Consider the following 23,655-nt stretch of genomic DNA (forward strand, 5'->3'; position numbering starts at 1 on the left):
TGAGTTCCCCCGAAGGCTAGGCTCGGCCCACTAATTAGTATTCCTTTTACGGTCCGCAACTGAAACATTGGCGATACCCCGCTCACAGCCCTGTCTAGACTTGGGATTTAGACTCAGTTTAGTTGAACGCTCCGTTGAACTATTGATGCAAGATATCAATACCAATGTCAATAGGTCAATTAACGCCGCCAGTGTGACTGCCAAGGCTATCGGTTATGTGATTACGACCTTCTAATTCGTCAAAGAGTGTGACAACAAAGTTATCACATTCATACAAACTTAATAGTTACTCACCGCCCCCGAAGGTGCGTCATCAATTCAACAGCCTATCTCAAAACGAAACCACGAAGTGAAAACCTCTGCATTATCTCCCGGCATTTCAGCCAGCCTCAATATGGTCATGCTTCACAATCTGGGACATACGGATACGCTATCACATATCCCGGGACATCTTCTCCGTCAAGTGGCAACTGAAGCATGACCTGACACAAGTTTCACATTGTTGAGTTAGACTTCTGGGTTCATTTGAAATATTGAACGAGTCCTCTTACACATATTACTAAGCAATATAACTGCACCCGTGAAAGTTGAGATGTTCCATGCTACTATTCAACCCCATTCAATTTGGTTACAACCAAAGTGAGAGAAATAAGCTCTTATTCGTTATAAAATTCTGTATAGAAGTTTGTCACTGCTCAAACCTGCCTTGCGCTTGCAGGTGTTCTAGCTTTGTTCCCTCAGCCAGCCACAGTAATAAGCAGTCTAGTCGGATATGGGCATAGTACTTGTTTCCACCGATGCGAGGATGCTCTAGCCTTAGCATCAGGGCCTTTGACGTTGTCACTATTTACAGTCGCATATGGTTGCTTGGTATTTTGCCGAGACGGCGGCGGGCTGTGGTCACATCGCATAAGCGAGGATGGTGCTCGACTATTGGCCATCGCTGGAGCACGATTTATCACATTCCAATGCCTGTGCTGACCAACTCTCACATAGCCACAAGGAACATGTTGGATGAACCAACCGAAGCGCAGGAAAGCGGGGGTGGCGCTTAGCTGAAAACTGTACCAAGAAAGTCCCTGAGCACAATCGAGAGCCTCCAAATTTGCTGGAAAACCGAAGGCAATCACCAGGGTTCAAGGCTCAGCTGGCATTGGCAGACGCCTCCTGTGCTCTAGACTCTCACCTAATGCCAGAAACAGCCCACTACATAACTTAAGTGGGTTCACAGATAGGCTATAGACGCGGAAAAGATCCAAGAGGATTGATTGTATGTGCTTTGCGAGGAATGGCGAGAAGCCGAGGCGAGTTTTCACAAGACTCTAGATGCCAAGCAGTTCTATACGAGTACCTGAACCTCGACTTGTCCAAAGCACCTGGCATGGTCGAGAGACGTCTATAAAGGGCCTCTTCTGTCTCTTGCTGGGAGTAACGACTTTCCAAACCACAACAAGAAATCACCAGCAAGCCCAAGAACCTCTACCCACAAACCATCGCCGCCATGAGCAGCTCTACCATGGATCAGTTGGAGAAAGCCCACAAGGCGGGTGTTGTACTCGGCCTTGCCGGCTTCGGCACAGGACAGCGCCTTGATATCGACGTCATGCTGACAGAGCAGCCCGATACCTTCAATCTTTACCTTATCGCCTTGATGGAACTCCAAGGAATGAAGAACTTGCCTTGGCCGACCCCTGGAGGCTATTCCTTCCAAGATGGGGCCCAGGTGGACTTGAAAATGTCCTGGTTCCAACTTACCGGTAAGTATCCTACCTCGTCCAGAGCACGGCCAGTACGTCTGACCAGTTCTAGGCATTCATGGACAACCCGTGACTAAATGGGATGGTGAGGGGCCGCGGGGATACTATTGTACCCATAGTAAGCCGCATTTCGGAACCTGGCACCGTCCGTATTTGGCAATGATGGAGGTAAGGCATGATACAGGCAAGCTCCGGCTTGAACTAATCTTCGCCAATAGCAAACCCTCTTTCGCCAAGTAGCCAATGTCGCGAAGCGATTCTCTGAGTCGGACATACCTGACGAACAGAAGAAGAAATATCTTGCTGCTGCTCAGCAATTCCGTCTCCCATACTGGGACTACTTTCGTCCCCGAGCGTACACCAAGACTACCTTCCCAGGAGTCACCAACCCCGAAGATGGCACAACAACTGCTCCCTATGACTGGGGTGCTCCACAAATATTCACAATGCCCGAGGTCATGGTCAAGCGTCTTCCAGATAATGAACTTATTTCTTTGCCAAACCCCTTTTTCCAGTTCCAGTTCAGCCCTGAACAACTCAACAAGATTTCAGTTGATAATGCCCCAAGGACAACACTTCAGCCACATTTCGTGAGTAGTGCTTCATCCTTGAAAGAATTGATTGTTACTCATACATCGTTCACAGAAGAGCATCCTTAAGACAATCCGGTACGGGGGATCTAGTGCTGAAGCCATGGAGGAGATGAACGGGCAGCTGAATCTAAAACGCGAAGACCGGATTCGCATGTGCCTCGCTTTAATGGAAGACGAGGTTTACAGAAACTTTGGAACGTTTGCAACCAACGCGGTCTTTCCGAAGCCCAATGAGAAACCCAAAGCAACGCTTGAAAGACCTTCCGGATCTATCGAAAGTTTTCACGGTGCATATCACGTCACAATCGGTGGTGACGGACACATGGGCTCCATCGCCTCGGCTGCCTTTGATCCGATTTTCTGGATGCATCATTGGTGAGTTTGGCTGGAAAGATGCAATGGACTGACTGGCTGACAATAGTGCACAGCCAAATTGACAGACTGTTCGCCATCTGGCAGGCTGCCAACGGCGATGAGCACTGGTTCAATGAGCTTCCAGAGGATGAACAGGGATTCGCCACGATCGACCTGACGCCGTTCCGCAAATCAGTTTCGGAGACCAACGAGAAGACGTACTGGACCTCCAACCTGTCTAGGAGAACCACGGACTTCGGCTACACGTACCCGGATTTGGCCAATGGACAGACAGGGGACACGGTTCGTAAGGAATTCAGGGAAAAGTATGAATGGGCTCGACGAACCACCGCTAAGCCCTTTCTTGGCACACCCCCGGATAATATGCGGCCTATACAAGTCGGAGGCGCCCCAGTCTTCGATTACAAGCACGGCACCTCGTCTGGAGATCTTTTCAAGCATCCTGGCGAGCCCGTGGATGAGATTAAACAGCATACTGCCATGGCCGCAATGTCATCCAACCCGCAGTATGCAGACGACTGGTACATCGATGTCGTGGTCGAGAGGTAAGACTACACATTCACGGTATTCTTACATTGGCTGATTCAACTTTGCAGAATGCTCGCTGATGGGACCTTCACCATCTACTACATCATCGGCGACGTCCAAGGGCAGACCGGTCAAGAGTGGTCGACTCTCCCTGGCTTTGCGGGCGTGTCCCACATCTTAGCCGCGCCCGCCAATGTATGCGATAATTGCGCCAGTCAAGAAGAGCAACGACAGCTTGTGACCAGCACGACTCCGATTACTTCGCTGCTCCTCGACTATGCCCAGATTGGAAAGTTGAGCAACATGGATGAGGACAACGTCAAGGAGTTCCTCATTAAGAATTTGAAGTGGCGAGTTCAGACTGTAAGTACAAATTACTCTGGCGTTGAGTCGAGACCCCAAGTGACTGACTCCATTTTCCCATGAATAGATAGCTGGTGAGGTCCTCAATCCCAGGGATATGGATAGGGACCACACTTTCAACCTCAGCATTAGTCGCAAGCGGACTCCAGTGCCACGCAGCGCAGGTGATGTGCAGTATGACACTTACCCTGAGGTCATCGAGACTATTATCAGAAACTCTTCTTAGCTATGTGATGGCTTCTAGTTAGTGCAGGTTAATCTCCTGAGAATAGCAACCCAGTGTCTTCGTTCTTAAATATCGATAATAAAGCTTTCTCACATGAATCAGACTACGCATACTGTGGTGCTTAATCATGCTTTGCGAAATATTTTGCTGCATCTACGTGACTGTTGGCAGAGAGCTTTAGTGGGGAGAACGGCTAGTGACACGGGAACACCAGGAGAACGGCGAGTTTTCGGAGAGCGTGTCAAAAGATTAATTTGGCCCTATATGAGCATATTTTATGAATCAAGTCAACTTAACTCATGAAAGTAGATTCAAGGGTGGCTGGAGTGGTGTTGTCCTAGTACCTGTTTCCTGATGCTTAGTCTGTTATCATGTAGTCGAATGGGTTTAACCCCCAGTACATGCGCAATTCATTATCAAGACGAATAAGCCGTGCAACGCCATCCCTATCATACCGAATATTCTCCGTTAACTCCCCGTCATCATGATCGAAAACTATGATCCCACAGAGTTCAAAGTACTGGAAAAGGCGGATCCGCTCCAAGATCGTCATTAGTTCCGGTAGTGCTGCACGAACAGCTACACAGTCGGTTATCGTGATGTAGAGATCTGATCCTCTCCAAATAATGGGCAAGAGAGAGCTGCCGTAATGCTCTCGGATAGGGGCGAATACGCGATCTCGGCGAGCAAGACGTCGCTGCGACGAGTTTACAGGCCGCCTTGCATGGAACCAGAAGATGATTACAAGGTCATTGTCGTAAACGTGATGGCCCATACGGTTCATTTTGTGTGTTATATATTCAGCCGTAGTTGAGTTGTAGTATTGTTGCAGAGACTGGGCGGAAGACCTGCTCTGGGCATGGCCTTTTTATACGCCTGGACGCATTCGACTCTGAGAATCTGATGACTATCTGCATTGGGCTCACGATAAAAGGCCTTCACAAGATGGCTATTCATTGATCCCATCAGGCACTGTTCAAAGCCGGTGGAGTTTGCGCTAATCACATTATTCTGGGAGTCACTGACTGTCGAACGAAAGGGTATTGCACACCACACTCAAGACACCGGTTTTCCAAACAATCACTCAATTCAGTCACTTATAAAATGATACTGCATAGTCTAGGGAGTCTTCCGGGAGCAATCTCCATCACTGACATTGCTGTACCGCATGCGTTACAGTCCAAAGAACCAGGTGATCTAACAGGCATTCTCTTTCATGCTATGGACAACATGCTCGTAACATTCGTGTCTTTCTCTTCAAAGTTGACCCTTTCGAAGGGAAATACTCGCCTTACATCTGTAGGAGAGCTCAGGAGTAGTGCTTCTGCAATTCGACAATTTCTTCAAGCGCCCCTCAGTCTCTTCGAGAATAGGCTGCTACGAGGTTCTTTTTGCTGGTGACCCAGGAATGAGAAAGTAGTCACATTTACCGTGGTCCTTTCTTCTGACGGCGAAAACCGCATGTGCCTCCCATTCGTCAAAAACATGCATCTTGTCAAGAACTTTCCATAGCTTCCCCACAGCCTTGTCTGCGGTGCTGAACTCGATATCCAGTACGTAGGTGAGCAACCCTTTAGTGAGATTGACCTCTTGACGACCTTGAGAGCCATATTTATATACGAGGGGATCATCTTTTGGTTCTCGTTGCGGTGTGGCTCCGGCTTTCGGTTGGAACTGTGCAATCATTTGGCGGTACTTTGGTTGACCCATTTCGAGAGAGAATTATGATGATATGAAATGATTGATGGAACAATTAGGTTTTAGGTTGGTATAGTTAGGATATGATGCGGTGCGCGTGTGTGCTTTGCTGATCCCACTGTGAGTTTCGAAGGAAAGCATGCGAGCATTGTGCGTTCATTTCGGTAGATGGACTCCAGTGCTCTTTCCACGATGGCTCATTCACGCCGGGATCAGCGATTTTGGTAAGGACAAGTGTGTTACAGCATGCACAAGACGTTTGGGTCGAAGCCACCCATTTACTCGACGAGCGGCGATGCACATGCCATTCACTATCACAGGAGGGATGAATCGTGAGTTAAGGGAATGTTGAGGTTGAAATAAAAGGAGAATTTTCCTATTGATAATCGATAAGCTCCTAACCCGTTGTTTTGCCTTTGGTTCGTTGGGTAACACTTCTTCCCTTTCCGTCGTCACCTCCGTGTCCCAAAACATTCATCCTTCCCGCACACCGATGATGCAGAGGTGCAACTTTGCTGTGCCTACTGGTTTGGATAGGGGTCTCCCAAGAGGTACGAGCAGTGGTTGTCGACATGCACAACAATGATTCTGTCCTCCTCCCAAGTCTTGAAGACATCAGTCTCCTTGAGCTTGGACCAGAGCTCTTCCTTCATGATCTCGGCCGTGTCGCAGTTCTTCTTGACGATGATGGCGAGGCTCTTCGATTCGACTTCGTGAAGGCACTGAACTTGTTCCATGCCGTAGTGCTCTTGCAGCTCCTCAAGGAGGATCTTCTTGGGCTCGTTCTTGCCCTTCTTCAGCTTGAAGTGGACGGTCATTGACTTCGTAGCTTCGGAGTCTTTGGTAGAGTCGGACATTTTGGCAGCGTCAGACATTTTGGTAGGTGAGATCGTTCGTGGTAGTGTTTTGTGTGATGAATTTGACGATGCGTGTGCGTGTTGGACTGTTGTTGAGTGCAGGCGAGAGACGTCTGGCCACCAGTGACCTTGTGTGAATGTATCTGAACAAGCTGAGGGCTGTTCTTGATGAAGAAGGGAAGAAACAGCCCTGGTGCCAGTGATTCAGTGATCAAGGAGCGGCCGTGATACGTTAGATGCAAGAGCTGCCGGTGGTTTTGCCCAGATCACCTTGATTCACAAGCTAGGCAGGTCCCCTCCACTCACAACATCCCGAGACAGCGATAAAATGCTCTAGGACCGCATTGGAGAGAAACAAGGACCACTGCTGGTCTCTCTGGGTGATCAAGACCCAAGTCACATTGCTCCGATAGACTACGACGTCACTGGAGGGATCGCATTCGATGCTATGCATTTGTTCCGCGCCGATAGTAATTTCTATTCTTTATCACACTCCTACATACACTTTCTCAAGCTCTTATTCTTTTGTCACTGCCAAGGCTCGCTCTCGTATTTCGTTCCCTGTGAGTCATCACGCAACATTGACCGTGGACTGGGCCACCTTCTCAACGTGGGTACTGTCCTCGTCATTCACCTCCATCATCTTACCGTTTTCCTCAGGCCCATCCAACTTGACGTCTTCTCCAAACGCTTCCTGGATCCTTTCAAGTGTGTAACCCTTCGTCTCCGGGTAAAGACACCAGAAGACAGCAATCTCGACCAACAGCCAACCAACATAAACAAGATAATATTTCCAACCCAGAGAATCCATACCAACAGGGTTGACAAATTGATTGAAGAACGAAGCTGCTTTGGTAGAGAAGACCAGAATACTCAGTCCCATGGCTCGAAGTCTGAAGGGCAGAATCTCGGTGGGATACAAGAACAAGAGCGGGTTGAGGCAGATATTGAATGAAGTGTAGTAGATAAAGATGAACGCTAGGGCAGACTTGCTTGCTGCCTTGGAGCCGGTCTCGTTGTATATCGCAATACTCGCAGTGAGTGCTGAGAATGTGAGAAACATTGCAATGCCACCTCCAACGAACATAGAACGACGGCCGACTTTGGTGGATAAGACAGCGGCGAAGAGAGCCGTTGCGTAATTGACAGTGCTTATGGTTCCGTTCAGCATGGTCTGTTCGTGCTGGGTTGCAATTCCGATACTTGACAAGATCTTGGTAAGGTAGTATGATACGAGGCCGTTGCCAGACCATTGGCCAAAGACCGCGAGTGTGATGAGGATAGCGAGTCGCTTCCGGTTGGCGGGTGTAGCAAGGAAAAGCCCGACGCCCTTTCCTTCGATCTCACGCTCAGCTTTTAGAGTTTCGTTCATCTCCCAGAACTCAGCTTGTACAAGAGGACTATCCCAGTCACCATCGCCATGATTCTTCACTAACACCTTGTACGCCTCGTCCCCTCGATCTTTATATGCCAACCACCGAGGAGACTCATCCAGAAAAAATACGAAACATACTTGGATACAGGCGGGCCCAGCTTGAAGAAGAGTTGGAAGACGCCATGCCCAAGCGCTAGGAATACGATAACTCCCAAACGCTACCCATCCGGCCAGAAGAGCACCAAGATAGAAGCTCGTATTGTATAGCGAGCCAAAGAGAACTCGATGTCGCGGATGGGCGAGCTCAGAGATAAGAACCGGGGCAGCAGCGAGAGCAAGTGTGATACCGAAGCCAACGATGATACGTCCTCCAATGAAAGTTTCGATGTTTGTGCTAGCACATTGGACAATGACTCCAATTATCATTATGAAGCTCCCAATGATGATAGAAAGTCGACGACCGAATCGATCCGAGATGTAAGCCGAAAAGGGAGTCGAGATGATGGCGCCGAGCGGATAAGAAGCGCTGGTGATACCAAGAAGAGCGCCCTTAGGGGAACCGAATTGGTCTTTCCATGCGGTCACTCCTTGAAGGGATGTAAGGACACTTCCATCGTAACCGTTGGTTGCACACACGACGAGGCAGGCTGGAGCGAGGATTGCGTAGAGATGGATGAGTGACGGGGTGAGTGCGAAGACAGAACTCTTGTCCTGGGCGAGGATCTCGGCCACAGTATGGACTGGGCGAGTGGAAGGAATATCGGTAGTCATGGTGACTCGAGCGGTAGCCTTATGGGAGAAGAGACTCTGCCAGCCGATGTCGATCAATGGTCCCAGAATATCGGCAATGTTGGCGAGATGCAGCAGCTTTATACTTCAAATTGCCTCGTCATTGGATCTTGCTCAGACAAGCTCTAGTTGGATCGCAGAGCAAGCCCTTAATTCCATGAGCTGACATTTACATGTCCCAAAGAGTCTGGTCCCAGGTCTAGGTGATCTCGTGCTCATCCCCGGATTGACCAGGGAAGACCGTTCCCCGGAAAACTTAGTCGATGTGACCCCCAGATTCTGAAAATAGCCTAGTCTATGAGGCAAATCAGACCAGGGCGCGGAGAGACGGACCTCCTCCGCTCGGGGTGCTGAAAAATGGGGCCAGCCATTCTCGCGGAGTTGGAGTCTTTGTGTCCCCGCCTTGAATTCGAGCTAGCTTGATCACAGAATTATGATTTCTTCCAAGAGGTGAATGCTATGTTCTCAGCGGCACTCAACTATGCCATGCTAGATTGTCCGGCGAAAACGCCGTCACCGGTCTCAAGGCCGGTTACTCTGCTCAACCCCGATGCTAAGGAGACTAGAGCTTTGATTCCCTGCAAGGGTACTTTTCTAGTATCATAATAGAGATTGCCTGTCTCTCAATAGACAAGATAATTCTAGGCTGCAAAGACATTTCGTATTAACTAAATCTACCTTATAATCTAGTAGGGCATTGCATAGACATGGGATGAATCCTGTCGGTTTGACAGGCAGGAAATGGTGATCTCCGTGGGCTTCTTCTTGTAGTTACATATCTTAATTCCAATACCGGCACAATTTCCTCGATCACTCCATTCCCTTCGCGAACGGGCTGTGAGCTCTAATCCTTTGCCCAAAGAAGTAAAGCAGCCATGGGATACCGGACAGTAACAGCCCAAGGCCACCAAGCAAGCCACCAGTCCCTTGCAGAGTCAAATTGCTTATCATTCTAGCCGTGACGAGTGGGAACACTCCGCCCAAGATATTTCGACACAGACTCTGAGCTGCCAATGCCGATGAGGCATACCCATGATATGTATCAGCGAGATAATTGAATACGGCGAGATAGATGCTGAAGATCCCCATTGAACACGATCCAAGGGCTATGCATGGGGATATCCACGGAATATCTGGCCTTGCTGTCATGAAGAACCAGAAGAGGCCTATTGGTAAGAGGATGGACTGTATGCCAGGCGAGAGCAGACGTTGTTCCGGTGTAGACAAAGGCTTTTTGTGAGGCAGCACTCGTTTTATAATAGGTTCTTGCAGCAATGAGATTCCGATACCAACGATCGAGCCAACAATAGTAGCAGTATAGACTGCACCAACTGCAGCGTTGTCGAAGCCATATACGCTGCGAAACACCAGTCCAATACTGCTGAATTGCATGTACATGATTGCCCAAGCAAAGGAGACCCACAACGACATACAGAACACAATAGGCTCTTTCCAAAGAAGACACAGTGGGAAAGCAAAGCTTCGCCAGATAATGCTGACCTCAATGTCGAGACGTTCTTCCATCGCAGACCCAAAATTGATTAGTTTCCCTGCTGATGTTTTGATGGGGACCGCATTCAGGACGAAGCACTTTCGGCGTAATAGGACATTGCTCCTAGTCTCTTCAAAAAGAAAGAATAATGTTGTTGTCGTTATCCCAATGGCAATGGCTTGGATAAAGAAGATCCATCGCCAGCCGAGAAGGTCCACGACGGTTCCGCTGATGAGTGGTCCGAGACTAGCACCGACCATGATTGTCATGGAGTACAAAGCCATTGGCGTGTTGCGGTCCTCCTTACGATAGAGGTCACTCACAACACCGCCGGTGAGAGTAGCAAACACTGCAGCCCCGTTTCCCGTGATCAGACGAGAGACCATCATGCCGGCGTAGCTTTCCGTCACAGCGCATCCTAGAGTCCCGAGGAAGAAGACGATGCCTGAGCCAACAAAGGTCCAGTATCGACCATGCGTTTCGCTGATGGGGGCGAGAATCATGGGGGTGAAGGCAAACCCGACAACGAAGAGAGATATGCCGATGTTGAAAAGGGTGTCACTGATGTCCCATTTCGCACGCAGGGGCTCTGAAGCCAGTGCGTAGGCTCCAGCTGCGTATGCCGCGAGGGTCGATGCCATGAAAGGTCCCAATAGAGTGATGATCTTCTTCCAACCTGACCAACTGAATGGCGACAGGAATCCGTCTGCTTCCTCTCGTCTTGTTGCAAGGTCAACTCCGACAGAGCGAAGATGCTCAGGAAGTGAGAATGAGGGTTCGAGGGCGTCAAGGCCAAGGGGCACTCGAATCTCGCTTAGAGTCTCAGTTGAGGAGGAGTTCTGAGAAACAGTTTCGGAAGAAAGTCCTAGGACCTTCTCCTCAACCTGGAGGCGCTCTTGAATCTGAAAATGCTCCTGAGTCATGATTGTTAACGCCAAGGCTGATTCTACTGAAAAGATCTGTCTCCATCATGTCGTACATACTGCTGCTGAAAATTTATATCAGCCAGGAATAAAGTTTACGTCGGACCTGACCGGGCAATTAGTGAGGCTACTAGACTCTGTCGTTGGCTCGTTGAAGCGGCTCCGGCAGTTTGGGATGTACGTATCATCGGGTAGATAGGAAATTGGAACGAGATCCGAGCGTGCTGATCAGAGCGTTAAGGTTGGCGGGGATAGACGGACCAACTCCGCCAGGGCCAAGAGGATGCTGTCTCACACGACCAAAAGAGTGGATGAGCAGGTCATTCGTAGCATGACTTTCAGATGTGCTTATCATTTATTAATTCTTTTTTTTTTTTTGTATAAAGTAAGGAATTATCTCTCGGAATTACACTTCGCTTACTCAAAGTCGAGTGATTCGAGTACCATCACTACTTTTTTTCATCTCTCATATACGAACAATCCTCCCGCGATGACCCTTGTAAAATCCCAACCTCCCCTTAATAACGGGCATGTCAAAAATGAGGCTAAAGCTTGGGCGCAAAACAAGCTTTCGCAGATGACTCTTGAAGAAAAAGTCCTTTTGCTCACGGGCGAGGACTTGTGGAGGACCAACGCAGTTCCTCGGCTTGGTGTTTCCAGAATCAAGACCTCGGATGGACCTGTAGGTGTCCGTGGGGGCATTTTCACAGACGGAGTCAGCGCTGCTTCAGCACCTACTGGGTAATATCTCCTCTGTCCAAGCGGCGTTGCCGAAGCTAACAGGGGTTCTACCACAGGGTTTCCCTAGCAGCGACTTGGGATTTATCTGTCATTAGAGATGTTTGCAGCGTTTTGATCCACGAGGCCAAGAGCAAGGAAGTCGATGTTCTGCTCGGACCAACGGGTAATAACTAAGCCTCCGCCCGCTCAATATTTATCACCCGATTCTTACTTTTTACAGTTTGCATTCCCAGAACACCACTCGGCGGCCGCAACTTCGAAGCCTACAGCGAAGATCCCTACCTGACCGGTAAAATCGCCGGTGAGTTCATTAATCGTCTCCAAGATGCCGGCATTGGCGCTTGTATCAAACATCTTGCTGCGAATGATCAAGAAACGCGACGCTTCTTTATCGATGAGAAGATTCCGGACCGAGCTCTGCGAGAAATCGCCCTACAGCCGTTTCAGATCGCCATTCGTGATAGTAATCCTTGGACGGTTATGACGGCTTACAACAAAATCAACGGGACATTCTGCTCCGCTCATGAATTCCTGATTCAGGATGTTCTTCGTAAGGAATGGGGATGGGATGGTCTTGTGATGAGTGACTGGTTTGGCACGAATAGTGTTGTTCCATCTGTGAGGGCAGGGTATGGAAACATGGTCTCATCTCATGGTGTCTTATCCATAACTGACAGAGAGCAGGCTTGATCTTGAGATGCCGGGCCCTGTGCGGCGCAGAGGCAAACATCTTATCGATGCGTACCAGAAAGGCCTGGTTGATCTATCCTTCATCGATGCCTCGGCTTCGAGAGTGCTCGAGCTTGTACATAAAATTGGAAAGAGCAACATTCCTGATTGGAAGGAAGGCAACGAAAAGGCAGATGATCTTCCTGAACACCGGGCGATTTTTCGTCGAGCTGGCGCCGAAGGTGTGTTGAAGCTTTAGATTGGGTAGCAACATTCTAATTTGAACCTCTAGGTATTGTTCTGCTCAAGAACTCAGCCAAACTTCTTCCTCTGTCTAGTTTGGGCGGAAGAAGAATCGCTATCCTTGGCCCCAATGCTCTTCGGTCCGTAGCTACAGGTGGAGGTAGCTCCAACCTTGCGCCTCACTATCGCACAACGCCGTACGAATCGATCAAATCCGAAATAGCCGCCAAGTTTCCTACAGCCAAAGTTCAAACCCATGCAGGTATCCTCACTCATCGATACATCCCGCTTGTCGATCCAGCTGTCATGACAAACCCAGAGACTAGAAAGCCTGGCTTTCAACTATCCCTGTTTCGAAACATGAACCACAGTGGTCAACCTTTCATGATTGAGCATAGACCTAGCTCCAACTTGGTCTGCTACGATGGACTGCCTCCAGAGTTGACGACTGGCGAAAGATACTCATACAGGGGACGGACTATCCTCAAACCAAAGACTACTGGTCTCCATGAGTTCTCACTTTCTTCATGTGGTCCAGGAAGGCTCATGCTTGATGGACAAGTCATCATCAATATCGAACGACATTGGTGGTCTCCCAAGTCTTCTCTGTTCATGAGTTACGGTTCGCCCGAGGAGAGAGTCAAAATATACATGGAAGCTGGTCGAGAGTATGAACTACTTCTTGAGTCCATAAGTCGAGAGCCTAAGCCATACGACCTTGATTACATGGCGGAGCTTGAACGCGAGGAAGTCCAAGATGGTGGCCGTATTGGCTTCATGGAGAACCCCGGCGATCTAGACAAGTTCTTCCAGGACGGTGTTGATATGGCTCGGGATAGCGACATTGCTATTGTCGTGGTGGGTAAAGATCATGAGTGGGAGACAGAGACCAGCGACATGGTTTCAATGGACTTGCCCGGGCGATCAAACGAGTTCATCAGCTCTGTAGCTTCAGTGAACCCCAACACCATCGTGGTCAACCAGACGGGCAGCCCTATCACCATGCCCTGGAAAGATGAGGTCTCTGCCATCGTCCAGGCCTGGTATCAAGGACAGGAGCAGGGAAACTGTCTCGCAGACGTGCTTTTGGGTACAGTGAACCCCAGTGGAAAGCTACCCATTACCTTTCCCAAGCGCATCGAAGATACTCCACCTTACGATAATTATCCTGGTGAGAATGATGTGGTTTATTACGGGGAGGGCATCTACGCAGGCTATCGCTTCTACGATCATCGCAAGATCGAACCTCTTTTCCCCTTTGGTGCCGGGTTGTCGTACACCACGTTTGAGTACGGTAACATGCGTATCAGCAGCCCTGAGTATCATGAAGAAGTGGGTATCGAAGTTGAAGTGGATGTCACCAACACGGGATCGCGGGATGGAAAGGAGATCGTCCAGTTCTATGTTGGGCAAAATAACCCGAGGCTCCATCGACCAGTGAGGGAGCTGAAGGGCTGGGACAAAGTCTTTGTCCGTGTCGGTCAGACTGTCACTGCGCGTATGAAGATTGACAAGGTCAGTCTGTCATACTGGGATGATAGCGTCAATAAGTGGGTGGTGGACAAAGATTCCGAGTATCGCGTGACAGCGGCCAAGGACTCGAGGGACGAGGGGTTGACAGTTTACTTTCGGTCGCCGAAGGAGCATCAGTGGATCAATTAGAAGACCGCACTGTGTCTCAAACAAGTATAAAATCCAAATGTCCAGCAACTTTATTCTAGCAAGCCAGAAGTTTTAACATCTCGCTATCTCGAAAAGCTGTCGGCGACATATCTTCTATCAAGCCCGAAGCAGCTGTACGCGCCTCTTCCGCAATTTTCCAATTTTGTGGCAATAGATAGTGATAGGAGCTACGGAGGACAAAGGAAAGTTGAAGCTCGCAAGCAAACAAACTAGAAGGGTCAGTGTACGGTCGTATTATGATGGAGTACCATACCTTCTGCAAGAATTGATAGGATGAAGCAACAGTACCAACGGCTCATGTAAGATTCCACTTGCTACCACAGACATCAACGCGCTACCAACGGCTGTACGCGCGCCTGCGGTGTCGGCATCACTAAGAGAGGTCGTAGCGCCGTGATGCAGTGTTTTGTAGACGTATGGTCGATGAATGATGGACTTTGCCGCGAAGTAGCGAGCCATCAGATGGTCTCGGAGTCTCTCATCCGTCGACTGAGTTTGATTAAATTCGGGGACTTCTGCAAGTTGAGCCTCTGAGTAAGGTAGAAACTCGAGTCCCTGGGGCAAACAGGTTCTCCACTCTTCAAGCTGACGGTCGAGCTCGAACATCACCGATGGCGATACCGATAGAAACGCGGCAGGCTTATCGGCCTGTGTCGGTTCTCCGTTTGCGGGGTCTTCGGTATGGTCTAGACACTGTTAGCTTTCTCAAGGATATCCTTAACCCCGGTGGCTAACCTCGGCTATAAAGGTGGAACAAAATTCGGTTTAACAACTTTCGCATTGAAATGAGAGCTAAGAAGAAGAACTGGTACTGAGCGTGGCAAGGGTCGGCGCCTGCTCCAGGGACGACGGGTAGAGGCATACTGCTAGCGAGCTTCCCAAGCCCGCTGGCTGGAAAGTCGAACTCTGCGAGAATTTGGCTGAAAGGTTACCGTCAGCTTAGAATTGGCTGCACTGTAGTAGTTTTTACCTCTCCTGAAGATATGCAATCCAGAATAGCTGGCAATGTTGCGCCTCTACTGTGCGTTGCCTGGGGCAGAGTGAGTCAGAGGATACCAAGAATGAGAAGTGCTAGCATACAGTGGCACGAGTACTGAGACAGTACAACAAGCTTTATGGTTGGCTTGCCAGGCATCATATACCCTGAGTTTGGCAGAATAGAACAGACTATCTTTGTTAGCAGGCGGTGAAGCTCCAGGCAGAGGATGACAGCTTACCCCATCAGAAGCAGGCACTGGACGCTCTCCCAATCACACCTCTCCAAATCACGGAACATATCATTTGCCAAATTGAAGAAACCGAGGCCGACATCTTGCTCATTACCTGATGACCACTCATCATGTCCGGAGTAGTGAGCAACAATGGACCCTAAGCTACAGACAAGCAGAACCGTGCACGAGCTATAGTTCGGCGCAAAGCTGGTCTGAACGGCGTTGCTTAGAACCTGTGAGTAGAATAGAGACTCATTCAAGATGAGGCATGACGGATGGAAGTGCTGGAAATACGACTGCGTCAGTAAGCTGACTTGAGACAAGGACAGTCGTGATAGCCAAGACTCCCCGCTAGGTGAAGTTGAAGGTTCAAGGCAACGGGGTGGTACTGTCGAGCGAGATAAGCTAGGTCGGTTTATCTCCAACTCCATCGGGTACTGAAGATTCGGTTCGCTCATTGACAGAGTCGAGCAAGGCCAGGTGAGGAGATGCTGTGGGGCGGTGGAATGTCGTTGAGATAGTGAGAGTTCTTCAAGCACTCGGCCTGTGTCGAGAAATGGGGTTGAAGCATTTTGAGAAACCCCTGTACTGCCGAGATTCAAGGGACTAAAAGCAGCAAAGTGGCTGTCTCCCGGAGTTGATGCCGTCGTAGGCGCTTGACGTTGAGCGACAGCTGTGAGGACATCGAGTTTCTCGTCCATGCGTTTCAAGGTACCCGTCAGCTCCTCGATCGAAAGGTTCTTCCTAGTGAGTTTCAGCTACAAATCTCTTCGGATCAGTAAAAGTGCATACTTAGCCGCGACAGTCTCAATGTACATGCACTCAAGACCCAAGCGGCTGCATCGAGCACAAGCGGGTTTCCTCTCGTCACATTTTGTCTTTCTTTTTCGACAAGCTTCGCAAGCCTAAGCTAGTTCGTCAGTCCTTGGCTCTCATTCGTGCAACGACGATACTGACGTTTAGTGCTTGGCGGCGAGAAGGGTTATTCGTTGTTGGCGTCTGGCTCGGCTGATTGGACATCTCGACTGGACCTGGTTCATGTCCTGGCTGATCACTCATTCGCTGTGGAGTGGCTTTGAGACCTCCCCTTGTCATGGAGCGCACTAAGAGATGGGCGGAATAACGTTGGTCCCGAGCGCGGGCCCGTCCAGCGAAGCATTGGATGTAGGGTAGCGCAGCCAGGAGGGCCAACTGAAATTGATGTCTTTTCTCGCCATTCCTAAATTAATTGGTATAATTATCATAACGAGATATCAACATACAAATTGAGCAACCAACGTAAGCCATTTGGTCCTGGTTTGAGGTTTTGTCTCGTCTTTGCGGGTTGAGGCTCCCTTCTGCAACGCGATTTTAGACCTGAACAGAATTGCGTCAACATCAATCCAAGCATCTATGATTTATCGCCGGATGAAATTCAGAAAGACTATGACGTTCAAAACTAAGTAGAGTTGAGATCTGTATTTATTTATTCCTTGGCTTTCATGGAATTTCTCTATAGTAAGTTAAGCTTGTAATGACTATTCCCGCATCTTTGCTCTCTACGTCAAGGCCTGCGTCGTAGAGTAACAAGATATTGGCTTTAGTATAAAATTTTAAAATAAACTCAGTAAACGATGTCCTAAATTTAGGCTTAATCTAGACTAATTTAACTAAATCCTATCATAATTTAGGATCAAGGCCCCGAGTTTCTTTTCCCCTCCTCTAGGCTCGCCATGGTTCCAACACCTGGACTGTACAAGGGTAACAGACAGATCTGGAATTGCAAATTCTCCTAGCAGATCGATCGCTCCTCAAATTCATAGTCATGAAACTTTGAAAAAGAAAGAATGTGTGTCGCAATACTGATAGCACCGTAAAAAGAGCAATCAGCAATTCCAAGATCTTGGTTTCAGACGGAATCTCGTCGTCCCGGGTGCACCAGCGTCTTGTCATGTCACAGTTATCGTCTCATCCCTCAATTTAAGCTTAATATTAGTTGCGACACTGCGTCGTGGAGCTGTTGGCTGGCTTGGCATGTTTCCGTCTAGTCTTAGTGCTACCATCCTGAAACACGTCTCAACTCGCCAGTCTCCCACTTGCCGCAGACATCCATCTCATACGTATATGATACCGCCGACTTGAAAATTTTATTCCCGCTCTTATCACGGAAGTGTATCTTTCCAAACCTTCGCTTTTTCGTCGTTCGATTGTCGTACGTTTTTTGCTCAGCCCTGGTGGCTTTTTTGTTTGTGTTTGTTTTGTGTATTTCCTTTCTTTGCCCTGGTGGCCTTATTTGTGCTTTTATTAATTGGCCAATCGTTTTAATTCAGTCATGTCGATTTCGTCTTGTCCGGTGTCGGGGTCAGTGGGGGGAGAGTGTCCAGTCGGTGGTGGTTCTTCGAGATCGGGGCAGACGCGACGAGGCTGTGCGTTTTCGGCGGCGGCGCAACCTGGGGATCTTCATGCTGCATTTGATGTGAGTGAAGGTGAACGGATATTGAGGAGAGGTACTGACTGGATATGTAGATTCCGAGGGGGGTCGATACAGAAGAATGGCTTCGCGCAAGGTAGGATGTTCAAGGAACAGGGCAGGTCACAACAAGGCTGACATGCAATTGAACAGAGAACGAAAGACGATCAACGAACTCCTCTACGCCGACTATCCCTCCCGCGAAGAAGTCGACTCCGTCAAGAGCCAACAAGAACTCGATGCCATGAACGCTAGCGACCACGATCTCCTCGCCATCGCCCTCGGCGCACCAGCACGACAAGTCCTCCAGCGCGCCCAGGAAATCGGTCCCCAGACAGGATGGCGCGATGGATACCTCAGCGTCGAGCACGGCTTCTGCCCGCCAGATTACGAAGAACCCATCGCTGCGCTTGCGAGATCCCCGGGTCGTATTTGGTCTGATCTCTGTGAGCGCATGCCGGGATGTTGCGCTCGAGGAAGAGTGCGAGAAGCAGTCGCTGCGCTGCCGCTTGTTGAAGGTACGGAGGAAAACATTCCTGATCAAGCTCTTTGGGGCGCTGTGGTAGCGCTCGGTATGCTTTGTTCTATTTATCGATTTGAGGATAAGCATGATGGAAAGGATGGACTTGCTATCACAGAAGGCGTGACAACGAAGCCGCAATGTCCGATGGGCGATGATCTTTGCGAAGAGCTCGAGGGTATCCCTCTATGCATAGCTCTTCCATACTACCAGGTCTCGCGGAGAATGGGAAGAACCCTGCCCCACCTCTCTTTTCCCGACCAAGCTTCCTACAACCTCAAGATCAGAGACATCAAATCCAATACCCCATATCTTGCGCGCTTCGACAACACTGATCTTCGATGGCCCATGTTCGGCGAGAGGGCCGAGGTCGCATTTCTGAAAGGATGCGCCGATACCTCTGGTAGGTTTTTCTCTTCCACTACAGCTCGCCTACTAACACTCCCAACAGCCTCATTCCAACATGGCCCCGATGCCATCGCCGCTTGCCAAGAACACGTCATGACCGGCAACATCGAAGGTCTTCTCCACGAAATGATCCGCTTGAAAGAGATCCTCGAGCGAATGCCAAACGCCTTTCACAGCATATCACCCAACCCCAACGCAGGCGACAATTACGTATCGGCCGACAAATGGGTTCGATGGGGACTCTTCTCATCGCCGTTGTCCAGGCGAGTCCCCGCTGCTTCGGGCTTGCAGTTTCCTCCATATTTGGTGATGGATGCCTTCTTAGGCCGAAAGACGTAAGTCGATGCTTGAATGCCCAAGGAATACTGCTGATAATATACAGACACGCATCCTTTCTTGGCGTTGAAGCTCTTCATCTTCGAGCGTGGCTCCCCTCCAACCACCGTGCCTTCATCGCCGCAATCCAATACCACTACTCCATCCCCGAATTCGTTCAAAGATCCGGCGACCCACGCCTAATGGGTGTCCTCGAGGGCATCGTAGAAGCCTACGCCGGTGAGCGTGGTTTTATGGGCGTTCATCGCTACAAAGTCTTCGGTATCCTCGAAGTCGCAGCCAAGACAGGACGAACAGCCACCAACGGTCTTTCCGGTGCTGCTGATGCGACAAGGCCTTGGGAGGAGACGCACCGTCAGTTCTCAGATGCTATGAAAGAACGTCTTGAGCCTTTCCGGGGCAAGCTTGCCATGGAACCGCATTCGATGAGGGGGACTTTTGAGGAGTGTCGGTATATGGCTAAGATTGCGAGCTGCTCTTCGATTGATCAGGATACAAGCCGGTCAACTGCTATGGTCACCCTGGATATCCGAGATACCGGTATCACTTTTGCGCCTGGAGATCGTGTGGCTGTCATGCCTCTCAACAGTTGGGAGGAGTGCGCCAAGATGGTTGCTGCTCTGGGCCTCGATCAACACGTTAGGGAACCAGTCGACACTACAGGGACTTGGTCGCGATTTGAACGCCACCTCTCTACAGTTACGAGAACCGCACACAGACAACTCACCGTCATCGATATCCTCCGTCGAGGTCACCTCGCTCCAATCACAAAGGAGCTTACCGTGAAGGTCCACGAGCTCCTTCACGCTTCATCCAACACTGTGCTCCAAGTTCTCGCTACAGAGGAATGGCCCGTCCGTGGATCCTTGGGCGATCTTCTTCAAAAGGCCGTTCTCGATACACCAAGCCACATTTGGAATAGGGCTTTCAATCTCCAAGACCTCAGCTGGTTGTCCGACCTCGTTCAGCTTGAAGTCCCCCGAACGTACTCAATCTCTAGTCACAACAACGACCTGCTCCCTGGCACCGTCGACCTTACAATCTCCCGCGCCGAGTACGAGCTGTCCCCAATCTTCTCGCAGGGACAGACTATCACAAGAGCCGGTGTCGCAAGTGGCTTCTTCAACCCTCGTCCCTTATCCCCAGAGAATAGTCTGTTGTACGAAGTCCTGATCGGAGTCTCTCGACCGGTCGCCTTCCAACTTCCCATCGATAAAATGGTTCCTTGCGCTTTCTTCGCCGGAGGTAGTGGCATCGCTCCCTTCCGCAGCTTCTGGCAGCATCGGCTAGCGACATCAGGCCTGTCAGGTGGGCGCAACCTTCTGTACCTAGGAGTCCAATCCCGTGAGAAGTTCTGCTATGAGGCTGAGCTGCGGAAGCTAGTCAACATGGGCTTCATGGAGGTCCATCTTGCCTTCTCCAGAGATCGTAATGGTTTGGCATATGATAGTGTCGCACGGGATCTCGTAGAGAAGCCGACACCTTCTCGATACATCGACAGCCTCATCGTCGAGCAGGGCAACACGATCTGCGACATGGTCATGTCAAAGAAGCAGGGTGGTTTGGGTGGTCACTTGTACGTTTGTGGCTCGGTGTCTGTCTTTGACTCGGTCATGAGCGGTATCCGAAAGGCAATGTATAACTACCGCACAGCAACCATGGAGACTGTCGACCTGATCATCAACAAGGCCTTTGCAGAGCGTCGCTTCATGCTGGACGTCTTCATGTCTCCCAAGGCCCTCCCCTGCAATCTTCCCACTATCTCCCTTTCGAACCTCGCTCTGCACACTGGTCATCGCCAAGGGTCTCGAATGTGGATCGCTGTGCATGGAAGTGTTTACGACGTCACTGACTTCTGTCCCATGCACCCCGGTGGCACTCTCATCATCAAGTCCAACGCAGGTGTTGACTGCACCAATTCCTTCGACAATCTTGCACATACCAACAACCCCGAGGTGTCGAGTCTTCTGACACGGTACTTCATTGGCCACTTGGCTCCCAAGCCCGACTATCGTGATGGCGACGTTTCTACACTTCATGATCTTTGGGCTTCGTACTTGAGGGTCACCGTTGAGACGCTTGTGGCTCACCAGTTTGAGATGAACGACATCATGGGGGAGTCCATTGACTCTCCATCTGCGTATGATCCCAACGGTATCAGCAACATCTGGCTCCGCGAAGGCCTTCCAAACACGATCGCCATTCGAACCTTCTATGATTACCAGAATCGCTTGCTACAAGGTGGCTTCGCTGCTCTGTTTGGATCCAAGTTGGAAGAACTGGTTCTTCGCCTCTCGTTCAACTTCGCCAACTCCGGGGGACCAGGTGCCGCTTCCAAACTACCAGACATTCTGGGTACCATCGCCCGCGCCAAGTCGGGTAGTGACGCAGTCCGCAGTGCGAAAGAGATCAGTGCTCTTGGGGATTTCGTTTGCGACCCGTCTTCCGAGCTGCGCTTCCAAGAGCGAGGAGTCCTCGATTTCACAGCGAAATGCGTACAGCTTGATATTGAGCTCTTGGAAGATCTTCGACAAGAGGCCTGCAACGGCATGGACGCTTTCGAGAGCATCGCGACTGTCCTCGATTCTTTCGATGGGTCGAACTCGGACTCTACGCCAGTGGCTGCTTTGTCGTCGTTCCTTTTGCAAACACTCGAGAGGATGGCACATCGACTGGCAATGTTTTACACTCAGTTGGCACGTCTCTCTGTGTATCAACCCGAGCTCGAGCATAATCCAGCCCGAACCCGATGGGCTTTTGTCAGGCGATGCATCCGTGATGGAACCTTCTTTGTCATGACCCGATCGCGGAGCAGTGAGGCCCCGTTGAACGGCCAATCTGAGTCGTACTACATCAATGCGAAGTCTTTGGAGAAAACAACCTTTGACAACATCCTCTCGCAGATCAAGCATGTGATCACTTCCTCGACTGTGGAGTCACCAACGACAATCGCCCAACCAGCCACTGTCAATGATGTTCACCATGAGAGAGTCAACACCCTCGGCAAGGACGGCGCGGTCGCATCATCTGCGTCGCGACTGAACGTCGGGGCAGTTGAGAACATGGGAAACTTCATGAAGAAGAACGAAAAAGCCATTCGCCGATTGAGTAGTATGCCAAATCAACTACAGCTGGAGGATCTTCAAAAGGCTATCGCGATGAACGAAAAGCCAGATCTCCAGAAATCCGAGAGCTTAGCCACAATGGACGCGAGCCCTAGTCGTTTCAAGCCACTAGAACTTAAGATAGCCCTTGAGTTGGACCCTAACGCGCTGCTTGCCTGCAAGGACCAGATGATCACTGCACGCATGAGAATTATGGGTGGTTATGAGATGATGTCTTGCTCAGCTTCTCGATTGAGTGCACCGACGAAGTGCACTTCAATCAGCTTCATCTCTTTCGAAGAAGCCGACGAATTGGTTATCGCCAACCCTCAACCACTCATGGAACGGTTAAAGTCCATCCCAGACGATGAGAGTGTCCCATCTTCAGCATCGTGCACAACTGCCCAATCTCGTCGTAGCTCATTCAGTGGTAGCTCTGTCACAGGCTCCATCGCTGAATCCTTCGCCCCAACTCCCCGATCTCGACCATATGAGACTAGCATGGCTTTGAAGCTCAAGCTCGAGGGCCTGAATCGTCGGTCGCGTGGGGAGTCTGTTTCGTCCCGACAGAGCTTCATCTCGGCTTCGAGCGCCATGGATCTTAGAAGGAATAGGTCCGTGTCGAGCAATAGGAGTGCATCGAAGAGGATGTCTATCGATCCTGGCCATTCGAGGGAACAGTCGGCTGGCAGGCTGTTGGCGTTCAAGCTGGGAGCTTTGGCGGGTGAAAGGCGGTCTTTTATCCCACCTACATGGTAGAAACCTGCAGTATAGTCGCTCAACAGATAACAGTACTCGGATAAGCCAGTTTAGTTCTCAGCCACTGCGCTTTAGCCATCAGGTGAGGGGCTCCACAGATCGCATGTGAAATCGATATTGGGAGCAATTATAAGCTTGACAGTTTGACGAATACACGGGCCGATAAGTGGAGGTATTTTGGCACCTGAAGCGGGAAATCCTTTCCATACTGAGGCATCTAAGCCGAGGGCATAAGACCTGCAAGCTATTGGTTGGTTGGTTCGTCCATGTATTTAGCCCTGCAGCGAAATTTCTCGTATGCGAACCCTGTCACTATCACTGTCACAATGCAAGGGCTTGCAGGTCTCTGCATATTCCCGCAGTGTTCTCTGTACGCATGTCTCAGAACTAAACCCAAAGCCATCAGCAATACATATCTAGTCAAGACACTAGTGTATATGATCTGACCTTTACATTGCTTAGCTGCATGTTGGTAATGATCCGCAGCCCCATTCCCATAATGATTAGCACCCAACGGTTGATTGACACTTCCGCCACGGAATGTAACCCAAGACTA

The 23,655-nt window shown here is 50.0% G+C and overlaps 9 protein-coding genes across 9 annotated transcripts; 3 read left to right on the forward strand and 6 right to left on the reverse strand.

Annotated features, from left to right (window-relative positions):
• Positions 1-1,501: 1,501 nt before the first annotated feature.
• On the forward strand, positions 1,502-3,842 carry FPRO_15580 (uncharacterized protein; the record flags this gene model as incomplete). The annotated part of the gene is made up of 7 exons (XM_031220085.1): positions 1,502-1,757; positions 1,810-1,925; positions 1,976-2,347; positions 2,403-2,725; positions 2,779-3,270; positions 3,322-3,616; positions 3,684-3,842. 7 exons carry the CDS (start codon positions 1,502-1,504, stop codon positions 3,840-3,842), a joined length of 2,013 nt encoding a protein of 670 aa, XP_031085779.1.
• A 358-nt stretch (positions 3,843-4,200) lies between these two features.
• Positions 4,201-4,626, reverse strand: FPRO_15579 (uncharacterized protein; the record flags this gene model as incomplete). Its single annotated transcript, XM_031220086.1, has 1 exon — positions 4,201-4,626. The coding sequence occupies one exon, from the start codon at positions 4,624-4,626 to the stop codon at positions 4,201-4,203; it is 426 nt and encodes a 141-aa protein (XP_031085780.1).
• Positions 4,627-5,219: 593 nt separating this feature from the next.
• Positions 5,220-5,552, reverse strand: FPRO_15578 (uncharacterized protein; the record flags this gene model as incomplete). Its single annotated transcript, XM_031220087.1, has 1 exon — positions 5,220-5,552. One exon carries the CDS (start codon positions 5,550-5,552, stop codon positions 5,220-5,222), a length of 333 nt encoding a protein of 110 aa, XP_031085781.1.
• A 509-nt stretch (positions 5,553-6,061) lies between these two features.
• On the reverse strand, positions 6,062-6,415 carry FPRO_15577 (uncharacterized protein; the record flags this gene model as incomplete). Its single annotated transcript, XM_031220088.1, has 1 exon — positions 6,062-6,415. The coding sequence occupies one exon, from the start codon at positions 6,413-6,415 to the stop codon at positions 6,062-6,064; it is 354 nt and encodes a 117-aa protein (XP_031085782.1).
• A 553-nt stretch (positions 6,416-6,968) lies between these two features.
• On the reverse strand, positions 6,969-8,543 carry FPRO_15576 (uncharacterized protein; the record flags this gene model as incomplete). The annotated part of the gene is made up of 1 exon (XM_031220089.1): positions 6,969-8,543. One exon carries the CDS (start codon positions 8,541-8,543, stop codon positions 6,969-6,971), a length of 1,575 nt encoding a protein of 524 aa, XP_031085783.1.
• An 828-nt stretch (positions 8,544-9,371) lies between these two features.
• Positions 9,372-10,976, reverse strand: FPRO_15575 (uncharacterized protein; the record flags this gene model as incomplete). The annotated part of the gene is made up of 1 exon (XM_031220090.1): positions 9,372-10,976. One exon carries the CDS (start codon positions 10,974-10,976, stop codon positions 9,372-9,374), a length of 1,605 nt encoding a protein of 534 aa, XP_031085784.1.
• Positions 10,977-11,466: 490 nt separating this feature from the next.
• FPRO_15574 (uncharacterized protein) lies at positions 11,467-14,291 on the forward strand (the record flags this gene model as incomplete). Its single annotated transcript, XM_031220091.1, has 5 exons — positions 11,467-11,717; positions 11,774-11,880; positions 11,938-12,346; positions 12,402-12,628; positions 12,679-14,291. The coding sequence occupies 5 exons, from the start codon at positions 11,467-11,469 to the stop codon at positions 14,289-14,291; spliced, it is 2,607 nt and encodes an 868-aa protein (XP_031085785.1).
• A 255-nt stretch (positions 14,292-14,546) lies between these two features.
• FPRO_15573 (uncharacterized protein) lies at positions 14,547-16,543 on the reverse strand (the record flags this gene model as incomplete). Its single annotated transcript, XM_031220093.1, has 7 exons — positions 14,547-14,998; positions 15,048-15,232; positions 15,283-15,342; positions 15,393-15,479; positions 15,530-16,267; positions 16,316-16,428; positions 16,481-16,543. The coding sequence occupies 7 exons, from the start codon at positions 16,541-16,543 to the stop codon at positions 14,547-14,549; spliced, it is 1,698 nt and encodes a 565-aa protein (XP_031085786.1).
• Positions 16,544-17,834: 1,291 nt separating this feature from the next.
• FPRO_15572 (uncharacterized protein) lies at positions 17,835-23,099 on the forward strand (the record flags this gene model as incomplete). Its single annotated transcript, XM_031220094.1, has 5 exons — positions 17,835-17,978; positions 18,029-18,069; positions 18,126-18,895; positions 18,944-19,235; positions 19,283-23,099. 5 exons carry the CDS (start codon positions 17,835-17,837, stop codon positions 23,097-23,099), a joined length of 5,064 nt encoding a protein of 1,687 aa, XP_031085787.1.
• Between the last annotated feature and the right edge of the window lie 556 nt (positions 23,100-23,655).

The sequence above is a fragment of the Fusarium proliferatum genome (genome assembly GCF_900067095.1).
Source record: "Fusarium proliferatum ET1 genome assembly, contig: FPRO_scaffold009, whole genome shotgun sequence".
NCBI classification, from domain to species: domain Eukaryota; kingdom Fungi; phylum Ascomycota; class Sordariomycetes; order Hypocreales; family Nectriaceae; genus Fusarium; species Fusarium proliferatum.